This window comes from Nothoprocta perdicaria, unplaced genomic scaffold (genome assembly GCF_003342845.1).
Source record: "Nothoprocta perdicaria isolate Ctin4 unplaced genomic scaffold, notPer1 scaffold_84, whole genome shotgun sequence".
NCBI classification, from domain to species: domain Eukaryota; kingdom Metazoa; phylum Chordata; class Aves; order Tinamiformes; family Tinamidae; genus Nothoprocta; species Nothoprocta perdicaria.
The window spans coordinates 50,584-63,031 of NW_020456132.1; the positions used below are offsets into that span (position 1 = coordinate 50,584).

At 42.1% G+C, this 12,448-nt stretch overlaps 1 protein-coding gene across 1 annotated transcript in view; it reads left to right on the forward strand.

Moving 5' to 3' along the window:
- The window catches only part of EPC2 (enhancer of polycomb homolog 2), a 42,640-nt gene extending 30,533 nt beyond the window's left edge, over window positions 1-12,107 (forward strand). Inside the window, exons 9-14 of the mRNA XM_026052175.1 lie at window positions 1,216-1,361; window positions 1,455-1,798; window positions 7,097-7,233; window positions 7,911-8,070; window positions 9,257-9,590; window positions 10,889-12,107. Coding sequence (XP_025907960.1) covers window positions 1,216-1,361; window positions 1,455-1,798; window positions 7,097-7,233; window positions 7,911-8,070; window positions 9,257-9,590; window positions 10,889-10,961 — 1,194 coding nt within the window. The 3' untranslated portion in view covers window positions 10,962-12,107. The remainder of the gene's footprint in view (window positions 1-1,215; window positions 1,362-1,454; window positions 1,799-7,096; window positions 7,234-7,910; window positions 8,071-9,256; window positions 9,591-10,888) is intronic.
- The last annotated feature ends 341 nt before the right edge of the window (window positions 12,108-12,448 follow it).

A 12,448-nucleotide genomic window follows, 5' to 3' on the forward strand; every position in this document is an offset into this window, starting at 1 on the left:
TTGCAGTTGCCTGGCTGCTCATGTAGTCAACTGCTCTGCTGAGCTCCAGAGGTTTAGCTGAAGCTTCTGACTTGATTGCCTTGACTTTGTGTGGGGCTTTTTTCTCTTGTTTTGTAAGAGTTGAGTCTTGGCCAAAAGAAGTTGAAATAACTGGAAGCTCATATTGATTCTTTTCTGTTTAGAATCAAATTATTTAACAGAGCTGGTTTCTTCACAGCGCAAAATTCCATGATTAATTAGAGTAAAAATTATAACCAGTCAACACTTTACAGGTGGGAATTTGCCAGATTTTTGCAGAATTGGAATTGAGTATTTTGGCAGTTCTCTGTTTTTGTTTCTCTCTGTTTCTCTAAAGTTATATGTCTTTAATCATTTAAGTTTTTAACCTACAGCATTACTGTTGCTGTATACGTTTGACTTGTTCATGAGAGTTTATTTTAATATTTAACATCTATTGTAAAGCATCTCAGAGTGTATGCAGCATTTTCGTCTGTCAAGATAATGCAGTTTTGAATTTATAATAATGATTAGTACTGTAGACTAAAGAAAACACCCTAAAGTAGCTATACACCAGCAAATGCATTCTCGAGGTCTTGTAACTGACTGCTGTGTACCAGCACAAAGGCCATTAAAATGGACTTCTGTTACCTTTGACAATAGGATTTTCATAAGCTTTTTATTAAAGATGCAACTTCTTGCAGTGCTGACCCTCTAAGCTGGGCGGCTTCCCAAAGGCAGGAGCTTCAGAGAGTCTGAGGCTACAGACAGCATGGAGCTCAGGGGCTGGGACAAGGATCATTCCATAGGCCCTGTGTTTTGTGGTTTTGTTAAGTGACCAAACTAGCTATTATCAGTCAAAAGAGACCGGGCCAGATGGACCTTTGCCTGTTTGAGTAGGGCAGTTTTACTGCTGAATAAGTATTAATAGACTGAATTAATTCCGACTTGCGTTTTAGTTGCAGTGTTTCATATTTTTTGTTTCATGTATAATCAAGTGAAAATGGTATTTTGCAGCACAAATTCATACTTTATTTTTTTCCCCACAAAAATTCCAAGTTACCTGAAGATATTAGTCAAGTGATATTTGTCCATTTTCAGCATGTTAGAACTGTAATATAGATTGTGCACGTTAAATCACTTAGTATGAATAATCATGCTTGGCCAAAGTACACATTTCAAATTAATACAAAATTGCCTTTTCTTTTTTCTCTGCAGCCTCGTTTGGACCAAACTAGCTCTTTATATGAAAATTCAGAATTGGCAGATTGGGACAAGCTGAGGTTCAGGCATTGCCTTACAACCCTTACAATTCCAAGGAGATGTATAGGATTTGCAAGAAGACGAGTTGGCAGGGGTGGAAGGTAAAACTGCATTATTTTTATTCTCTGTTCCTTTCAAGTTGCAAGAGTATTAGAGTTAATTGATTTCTTTTTTTCTTTGTCCACCTGATTCAGGGTTTTAATGGACCGAATATCTACAGAGCATGATCCTGTCTTGAGACAGATTGACCCGGAAATGCTGAGTGGTTTTTCAAGCTCTTCCCAGACTTTAGACTTTTCTTCTAATTTTTCACGGACCAATACTTCCAATAAACATTGTGAAAAGAGACTGTCCCTTTCTGAAATACTAAGCAATATCAGATCATGTCGACTGCAGTGTTTTCAGCCAAGGCTACTAAATCTCCAGGACAGTGATAGTGAAGAATGTACCTCAAGGAAACCAGGGCAGACTGTGAATAATAAAAGAGTTTCTGCAGCATCTGTAGCTTTATTGAACACCAGCAAGAATGGAATATCAGGTAGGCAAGGATTTGAGTTTCTATGGAACAAATTTTTTTAAATTCCAGTGCTTTCCTTGAATCTGGTCTGATAACATCTTCAGTAATTGATGTGTGAAGTTGACCCGAGATACAAGCTAATTGTTTTGATTTTCCTCTAAGATGCAGGGGTTTTTGTTTGTGTGTTTTTTGACAAAGTCCACTCCCCCGCTATTATTTCAGCTTCAGGTACCGAACCTTGATAAAGTACCAGCAATTGTGTTGAATAACAGAGAGGTTTTGCTTGTATTTATGAATTTCTGATGCACCTAAGCTTTGAGTTGTGAAGACATTTATTGGTCTAACCTCGTTTGAGAAAAGAATGTGTTTTATAAATGCAAAAGCCAAGAAAAACAGGGTGTTTTGTTCTGGTTTGGTGGGAGGGGTTCTCTGTGGGTTTTTGTTTCTTCATTTTCTCAAAATGTCTCAGTAAACATCCTGAGCAGGCCTGAAGGAATTGGAAACCGATGTTTGCTGTTGATACCTGTCCTGATGAGCATTTTAATGCATGTTCTGTGAAATTCCTGACGTGCTCTTTGAGGCACATGCAAATCTAGATGCATTTCTCGTACAGTAACTTTCAGGCCTGGGATGCTGCTTGGTAGCACTCGTCTAATGTGGCGTTTGGATTGGAGCTGACTTGCTCTCCTGTTGGCTCAGAGCTCAGGGCTTGGTGGCTCCCTGATATAAATGACTGTTGTCGAGACATAAGGATTCGAAAACAGTGCTCTGAATTCACTTTGAAGTCCTAGTTTTACCCATCCAAGTGTACTTCCCAGGCTTGTCACGAGTTGCCTTAGACATCTGGAGCGAAGAGGAGTTAAGTTGAGCTTCTCTGGGCGCCTGCTGTGGCACTTTTTAACACCCTTCCCTGTGTTCTTCTTATCTAACCTTACCCTTGAATAATTTATTTCCTATTTGCTTCTGTATCCTCTCGCACTAAAGCTGTAGTGGGTCTACCACAGCTGAGCCTGAGCTTAGGGCACATGGTAAAGTCGAAGGCAAGTGGAGATCAGATTTTGCTGGAAATGCTGTAAGGATTGGCACAAAGTCAGCAGTTGCAGATTGATAGGAGATATTGGTTCCTTTGAAAGGTGATCGCTGTAGCAAGCCCAAATGTCTTTCACCATTTGGCTTATAAAACGATTGCTCCAGATGAACAAGAGAGAGATGGTCTCTAAGGGTGGGGGGGAACAACCTTGTAGCATCTTCTCATGAGTTTAAACCTGTGCACTACTGCTCTGATACCTGTAGCTACTCGTGTGTGTGTGATTTCAGTATAGAAGCTACCCTAAAGTTGGAGTCGAACCTTCCACACCCCAAAAGCTTAAGGGCAGTCTTACTTGCTTCCTGTCTTAGGAGCTTTTAATTACATATTTTTTAACTTTGTAACTTTTTTATCCTGGTAAAAGAGTGCGTAGTGCTTTAAATAGTGATTAATTGGGGAGCTGCCAGAAGACATCTATTACCAAGCATCCGCAGGCATTGGAGTCTTCTCCCACTCTTGCATGTGTGGAAGCTGATCTTGTAAAACAGGGTAATGAGATAACAGGCTGATCCTGAATCCTACAATTAACTTTGTGTGGATGTATCACAGTGTCTCTCTTGAAGAATTTGGGAAATTCATGTGCAGAAATTCAGGTATAGAAACTAAATATTGTGAAGACAAAAACAGTTTTGAATTACAGTTTGAGGATTTATCAGTGACATTTCATAATGTCAGTATAGTACTGACATGCACAGAATATTTTTTATAGCCTAGGGTTTTTTTTACATAGAGTTTATTTTTTACTATAGTCATTGTAGCCCTTCTGTTGCTCTTCATCTCTTGAAAGCTTTTGCACAGGAACCCTTTTCGTGTATGGAGGGAGCAGGCGTAAAGGGCAGTGGTGTTTGTGGGGAATGTAAATGTCTGCGGCCCTGCACCTGTAGCACAGGGGCTGCTCTGGGATGGGATCTTTGCCAGACTTGCTCTTAGAGCAAATGCAGAAAATGGGAGTGAATAAATGAATGCTGTTTGTGAGAGTCGAGGATGCGGAGGGCAAAAAGAAAGGCCGGGAGCAACAAAGCGGTAGCTGATAGTTCCTTAAGTAATGGAAGCCAGCAATATGGCAGGATTTCCGTTTGAGTGAATGGGCTGCGATGTAAATGTAAAAATTTGAAGGCCCTCAAGACTTGTGCTGTTTCAGAAAGACCCTTAAAAGTCTTAAGTCTTTCCTCCTAAGTGAAGGGAAAAAAAGGTTGAAGAGATTTGTGAAATCTCTGTGCCTGCCTTGAGTGCAAATGAGGGAGAAAACGTCGCTGAAAGATCTTCTCTGGTCTTCCGTACTCAGAGGACTGATGGCTTACAAAGGAAATAAAAATGAGAGCAACACTTCAGTGGTATGTTCAGTGGTATGTAAGGGTGCCCTTCCCTTGGATAGGGAGTTGTGTTGACATTTAAACAAGGAAAAATCCAGTCAACATGGATAAAGAATGGGATTGCTGGTGCTGTATGTTAAATTAAATGCAAGTGATGAAAACGCATGGAATAGCACCCATGTGCCTTAGGACTTGCACTGTTAGAGAAGGAAAAATAAACTAAGAGGTAGAGAAATACACATTGTAGTGACGACACAGAAAATAAGAAGAAAAAATAGATTAAAAAACAAAGTTGATGTGTAACCTTGGGAATCCGTACTATAAATCCCTGAAGTCTCCTTGAAGATTACATTTGGATGAGAAGGGAATTCATTCAATGCTCTATAAAAATACAGTATGTACAGTATGTCGATGACAAATATATGGCTGTGGGAGACGTTCTCTTTCAGATTTAGATTACAGAACAGACCTCACTGTTCTGGTAAAGATACTTGGCAAAATCGCTTGCCAAACAGCAGTTGATCCAACAGGAGGCCGTGCCCTTGGATTTACCTCTTGCTAAGTGGTGAGGAGGCGTCAGCAGGGCTGGACCAGGGCGCCTGACGGCAGCGCAGGCACCGTCCTGACCTGGCTCTGCTTGGGAGGTGACTGCGGAAAGCGCTCGATTTGGGACTGGTTTCATCATAACCCGCTCCTGGAAGAAACTTAACCCGCTGGTTAAGCTTTTGTTTTGTTTTTGTTTAAATAACAACAACATGTGAATGGAGATCTGCTGTTTCAAACTAGATTGTTCTCTTGCCCTTGTAATAAGCGCAGGTGGGAAACTGAATTTGAGGAAGCTCTGAGATGGGGTCCAGAACCAGCCTGCCCCATTGAGCACTTGTGGAAGCTTCTTTGTAGCCTTGTGCACTGTATGTAGGCAGGCAGGTGGAGAGCTCCTTGGGAATGACGCCTCCGGAAGGGTTCTGCAGACGCACAAAGCGTGGGCATGCAGGAGATGAGGAGCATGAGTGGTGGAGGGACAGGCTGCCGGGAGTTTGGTAGGTGATGACATGGTAGGTTTTGACAGCAAGCCAGTTCTTCACTGGTTTGCTTAATTCCTGGAGTGAATGTCACATAGAACTCTGGGGACTTTGGAGCCTGAAGATAGAAGCAGAGTTTGGGCAGAAAATGTAGCCCCCAGTGCATGGTGCCGTCATACGTCCTGTTCATCCTGCCCTCTGCTTCCCTGGCCACCGCCGGGGCCCACTCACCATGGGGGTTTAGTCACCCTGTCCCCCCGCCATGTGGAGGAGACCTCCAGCCCATGGCCAGCACCTTGGTTAGAAACCTTTGCTTATGGCTGGAGCCTTAGCCATTTGTAGAGGTATTTTTTTTCCCTAGAGTGAAATACAGTGTAGAGATAATTAGATGATTGAATTAGATTGTTTGGAGGCAGCCTGAAGGATGACCTTTCATTAAAGCCTTCCTTCCTAGGAGAAGTGGCATCTAAACCAAAGCTATCTAGAAGTGGAGACTGAAAGATGATTAATTCCATATTGACTTTTTATGATTTCCTGTTTTCTAACTGTACCAAAGTGCTACCAGGAAGATGTTGAATTTGGAAACTACAAGTTTGGTGGAAAGAGCCATTTGCCAAAAACATTAAAACTCTTGCACTTAACAGTGGCCTTCAAGGCCTTGGATTTGGGCTGCTAGAAATTGATCTCCTGTAGCACTCTTCAGCTGTTACCCTGGCAGAAGCAAATAATACTTAAATGTAATAATAAACATGTTTATTTTGCTGCTCCGTAACGGGATAAAATTGAATTGACTCTGACTACTGAATATTCATCAGGTGAAAGGTGCTGAACTGGGTGGAATTTAAGCAGGCTCTGGAAGAAGACAACTTGTCCTTGATGGGTACCCAGGTGTCTGTTGATAAGAGGGTTTTCCCGCAGAATGTGGAGATTTGAGATGAATGGCAACTTAATCTTTGAAAAATGTAGCTCAAAAGAAAAGGCTAAAATGTTTTGGGAATGGGAATATTTGGGGGAAAATGCGAATCTTTGAAAAGTGAAGTTTCTTGCTCACAAAAACTTTGTTCTGAGATTAGCATAGATTGCACAAAACTCGGATTTAGCTTCAAAGATTCGTCAGTGTTTTTGATTGACCATATGTGCTGTTTCTTGGAAAAATTAGAATTGAAAAGGGCTTTTCTTGCTTCACCCCTCACTTCTGGGGGTTTGATACTACTGGGTTTGCAAACTTCTGTTTGCAAACTTCTGTTTCTGCAGCTCCTTATGCACTCCTGAGCTTATACTTCATTTAAAGAAAGGAGAGTTTAAGGGTGGTAGAAAATGCTGTTCAGGTGAAACTTTACGGTGTTTCGGTTTGGTTCTGTAGTTCTGGTTTTTGTTGTGGGTTTTATTCTTGTTTGTTTGTTTGCTTGCTTTTCTGAAAGGTTTAAATTCTGAGTTGCAATGCTTTGTGTTATTTGCAAGTGTATTAAGTTTTAGATCTGATGACTGGTTTTGCCTCTGTTTATTAATTTCTCTCCCTTTCAAGTGAGGATTAGTATCTAGTGTATTATATCTGTGTTTACTAGGCAAGTACATTGACTGGTGCTCTGTTGATGCTACTACCTACAGAACGGTGGGAGCCGGAGGAGAAACCCAGCTGAATTCAGTGTAGCAGCTTCTTCCCCAGCTGCGATTTCTAGGATATGTAGGAATTCTTTTCAAACTTTCAGAAACAGGTCACCTTGTTCCCTGGAATAAGCAGTGCTTTGTAAAGGACGGCACCAGGTTGATGTGGCTATGGCAGAGCCTCATTTGACAAACAATTAACAGGAAGGACAGACACAGCTCTAGTTGGCTTTTTAAAGGATTCTGCACGAGACAAAGCAGCTCACGCTGGTGGTGTTTTCTTTGCCTGCAGTAACGGGGGGTATCACAGAGGAGCAGTTCCAGACGCATCAGCAGCAGCTCGCTCAAATGCAGAGGCAGCAGCTGGCTCAGCTTCAGCAGAAGCAGCAGTCGCAGCACTCCTCGCAGCAGACGCACCCAAAAGCACAGGTAAGGCACCTGTAAAGGGTTTCCACACCCTCCTGCCTTCTCCTTCAATAGATGCTCCCTTCCCTTCTGCTTATTGTGCTCGTCAGCTCCGTTACAAGCTAAAAGCAGCACTTCAGTAAATGCATGGAATTCTAGGACAGGTATAGGGCGATAGGGAGTGGGCTTAGGGCAAAGGTTGTTTCCAATTTGGCATATAACAGCTGAAAGGTAATGTGTACTCTGACCACTCTGAACACTTGGCTTTTTTTTTCTTATTTTTTTTAATGAACGAGTTAAGTTTCAAAATCAAACCTTTTCTTTCTTTTTTTTTTTTTTCCCCATGTGTAGCTATGGCTTGTAACTTAAAACAGGAAGTCTCTTACTGTCCTCCAGTGCTAGCCCTGTCCACAGGGTTAGTCAGTGCTCTGTAAATACAAACTGTTTTCACATGTCTGTCCTCCTGTGTAGATGTGCTCTGAAAGAGACTTGTTTGAACACACTACTTTATGAAGTAACATTCCCTACTATGAGCAAAAACGTGAATAAGTGTGAAAAGTCACTAGTTTCCGAGGGGCAAACGAGTCTTGGGTCGTTGTCGCTCCCCTCCCTTCCCGGTGGAAGGCAGGGCTCTGTGTTCTGCCTCTCTCTACGCGTCAGTTTTGCACCGCGCTGATCCGCCGCGCTGTTGTGCCCAGCAGGGCTCCAGCTCCTCCGACTGCCTGTCCAAGACGCTCGACTCGGCCAGCGCCCACTTCGCCGCCTCGGCCGTGGTGAGCGCCCCTGCCCCGGCGCGCGCGGAGCCGCCCAAGGAGCCGCCCGGCGGCCACGGCAGCGTCAACGGCGTGGTCCAGCCGTCAGGTGGGCAGCGCCGCCGGGCACCCGCGCCCCTTCCCTTTCGGAGACTGTGCTCCTTATTAAACAGCAATAGCTGCAAGTGCTGGCCCTGTGTACTGCAACCCTCTGAAATATTCCTGTGCGGTGATCAGGGTACTGAGCGCTCTTGCACACTTGGAAGAGCAGTGGTTCTGGGCTCTTTGGGTGGGCTTTGTGTTATGGGAGTGTTGGAAATCAAAAATGCAGGCAATGGCATGTTAGAATCAGAGCAAATGTGCCATTAAAGCAGCATCAATTGTTAAATATACTTAATCTTTTTTATTGTCTGAAAGGCGAAGTTAAAATCAAACACTTAGAGCAGTTCTTTTAATACTGCTCTAAGTATCAGATCTTACTGTATTTAAATGCCTCCGGATGAGAATAAGAGCGTACACGGGTGTTTGCTGCCTTCCCTCACACCCACCCGCACGTCCCTTTTCGGTGACACCGTGTCTTGTGGCTGCCTCTTGCACAGACACGTGATGTTTGGAACCTGACTGCTGTGACAGGCTTCTGCAGTGATGTGGTGTTTAACAGCCAACGCAGGCCAGGGTGTTTTAATGATAAAATAGAATGTATGGGGGGGACATAGAATACAGCTGAGCGAAAACTGTGTCCTGGAGCAGTCCCAGGAAGGACAAAACTTCCTTTGTGTCAGAGGGTACTAGATTGAGGGGTGCAAAATTAGGCAAAGGTTACATCAGTCTGCCACTTGGTACATGGCACACAGCTTTGTGGTTGATGAAAACCCCTGCAATGTAATGCATGAAAAATTAGACTGTTCCAAATGGGAACGATGTAGGATAAGTGACTCTGGCCATCTAGGATAGAAGGACATCTTAAAAGTCAGAATCCCTTTTATGGGAAATGCTGCCCCTTTCAGGGCCTAAAACAAGGTGCATAAATTTGGACAGTACAAATGTTCTCTGTGGTACAGTAGCAATTTCCTTCTGCTCTTTTTGTGAATGAAAAAGCTATGGAAGAATTGTGGGGTTGATTGAAAATGGTTTTAAAATTTCACATTATTGACTACAAAAAGCAAATTCTTGTACTGTTCCACAGACACGTGTAATTAAAATATTGCCCTTGAGGGGAGTCTTTGGGATTAAGTACTAGCTTTCTTTTTTTTTTTTCTCCTTTTTTAATTGGTGACACATTTGTTTTGTAACAGGAACCTCTAGAACGTTGTACTCCACCAACATGGCTTTATCATCCAGCCCAGGGATTTCAGCTGTACAGCTTGTAAGGACAGTCGGCCACAGCACCACAAACCACTTGATCCCAGCGTTGTGCACAAGCAGCCCCCAGCCGCTGCCCATGAACAATTCTTGCCTGAGCAACGCGGTGCATCTCAACAACGTCAGCGTTGTTTCCCCAGTCAATGTGCATATCAATACAAGGACTTCAGCACCGTCGCCAACAGCCTTAAAACTCGCCACAGTTGCTGCCAGTATGGACCGAGTGCCAAAGGTGACTCCGAGCAGTGCCATCAGCAGTATAGCAAGGTAGGGCCTGCCTGGCAAACCGCGCCACGGGTCACGTTCCCTTGTCCTTGTGCGAATGCCTCCGCAGGCGTGATCATCTCTGCAGCGGAGCGCTGAGTTGGGGCGTTTTCCAGGAGGTTCCTGCTAGACAGTGGCCCTCACCAAAGCAGAGCTGTGTGTTCTTGTCTTGAGCGTGACTGTGGTGAACTGTACGAGCTCACACCATGATGTCTTCATGCTGATGAGCATCCCAGTCACTTATGTTTATGTTGGGCATGCTGCTTTTGGTAAACTTCCATTTTGATTAAATTGGCTTCCCTTTTAGCTGCTTTTATTTGTGCCTTCTCCTGGGGCTCTTGCAGGAGATGCTCCCAGGCTGTGTCAAGGTTCTCACCAGAGCACTGGGTGCACAGAGCCGAAGGGGCAGCCTGGCACATGTCCATTAGCCATTTTTATATTTGTTCCCTTTGGCCAGCTGAGGCACTATCATTTCAGGATACTTATTGCATATTACCCAAGATAACACTTGCATAGTTTTATCTGGAAAATCCTGTTTTGGGGCTTTATTTTAAAGGTCTTTGTATTATGCCATGAAAGTTGCATTCATTTATGAATTGGAAGAGAAGAAAAAAGACATCAGTTAGCGTGTTAGCTGACTGTTTCATGAGACTTTGCATTTAGAGACATTAGAAGGAGGTTTTGAGGCGAAAAAATTGTACGGATAACTTAGTCTCTGTGTACATTAGGGAAGAGGTATTTTAAAAATGGCAATCACACCTGGGAACACACTTTGTATCATTAGTGTGATCAGCTTTTATTTCCCTTAGATCAGACTTTCAAATGCCTGTTTAAAGCAGTGCCTTGCTCCCAGCTTGTGCACAGAGAAAAGCAGTGACAAATGTAGAAAAAGCAAGAAAGAAAACTGAAACACAGTCATGCTAGAGCAATGTTCTGCCCACCAGCAGAGTGCTTGGTAATTGATACTAGAGCTGGAGCAGGTCTTGGCTATGCTCTTCTGAAGAGACTTTTTTGTACTCTTAACCCATAGCTTAAGCTGATTATTGCAACAAAAATGGACTATCTTTAATTTTATAGAAAAGATTGCAGTTCTCCTGGAGGAAAAGTAGTTCTTAAGTGCCAGTATTTAATTTTAAAGAGAAAAATGTATTTCTACCCATTTCATGTATATGTTAAGGTTTTGTCCCTGATCTTAGTAACATGATGTGGAAATGCATAATGCCTGTCAGAAGTACTTGAACTTGCATAAGGAAATATTAATGTTCTACCTGTAATTACTGGATTTTTTTTTTTTATTGCAGAGAGAACCATGAACCAGAACGACTGGGTTTAAATGGCATAGCAGAGACCACAGTAGCAATGGAAGTGACATAACCTCAAACGAGTGTCTCAACCTGTGCTAATGGTGTAGTCATTTATATTCCAACTGAATGCAAAATACAGCACTCTGTGGATCACAGAGAACTAAAATGGACCTAAATGGACTATCATTATATCGTATATTAAGTCGATATATATTGTAAATTTTGTAAAATTGGGAAAATCACTACCTTGTAAAATAGTTTATTTGTATCATCAATATTATTTCTGTTACTTGAATAGTAGATATTCATCATCATGCTTTTGCACTTGAATTTGCAACTGAATGGATTAAAAAAATAATTCTTTAATGGGATCATGAGCATGAAATGGGATCCTGCATCACTTGTTTTAACTATTTATTTTGCCATGTTTACATTTTGTATCTTGTACAAATAAATCCAACTTTGTGTCTAAAAAGAAAAGTTAAAGATTCATAGCTAGGAAACAAAATTCTTGTAATTTTTTTCTAAAGGAAATGTAAAGTTTTCACTTGGTTCATTTTGTTTCACAATTTGACTAGATGGACTTTTTGGTAAATACTTTAGTGGCATTTCACTGTCAAATATGAAGTTCAAGGCAAAATAGTATTTTCTATTACTGTGCAGGGGAAAGGGATGGATCGATACATGCAAATTTAATGTAGTAACTCACTTTTCCATATATTTTGAATGTATATTTCTATTTATAATACCAGTTTATAAAAAATAATTACACAGGAGAAAAAAAAACTGTCTAGGAAAATTATGCATCTAGCACATATTAAATTGTGCAGATATAAGAAAATTTTCAACTGATTACATTTTATCTGGAGACTGCATATTTTAACCGGCTTTAAAACTGTAACACACCACATAAAGGATATTTTACCAGGTATGTATTGCATTATATATCATTGCAATAATTATTGGATGTCTAGATATCGAGCCATCCCAGGTGGTGGGGGGGAGGGAGGGTTGTGGCAAGATTGTCTTTTCGATTTTGGAAAGTTTTCCTGTGGCTACAAGGCAAGTAACGGGTTGGAAAAAGTCTGACTGTAAGCGTTGGACACCTTCGTAGTGTAGTGTTTTAGTGACTTTTTTTATACGGTTCTTGTAAATTAGATACGTGTAGTGGTGTTTCAGAATGTTTGTTTATGCACTAGTTCAGACAACTTTCCCTGTTACTTGTTCTTGATAAGTGAAAACTGCAGGGAAATAAAAATACATATCAAAACATGGGCATGTTGCATATGTGTTTATTTCACAATGTGCAAGCGATCTGAGGGCAGATTTTAGGGTTTATTAGCTGGTTTTTGGTGATTTATTTTTTTAAATTTATTATTTTTTAACTCAGGTTGGAAGGGACCTCTGAAGAGCACTTAGTCCTGTCTCTAGAAGTCAGGCACCTTCTGCAGGTCAGGGCAGGTGTTACCAGATACAGGTCAGGAGGCATCCCGTGCTGCAGGAGGGGCGCCCGCGAGGATGCCAGCGGCTGGGCACTTCCAAAGGGATTTGCTTGCT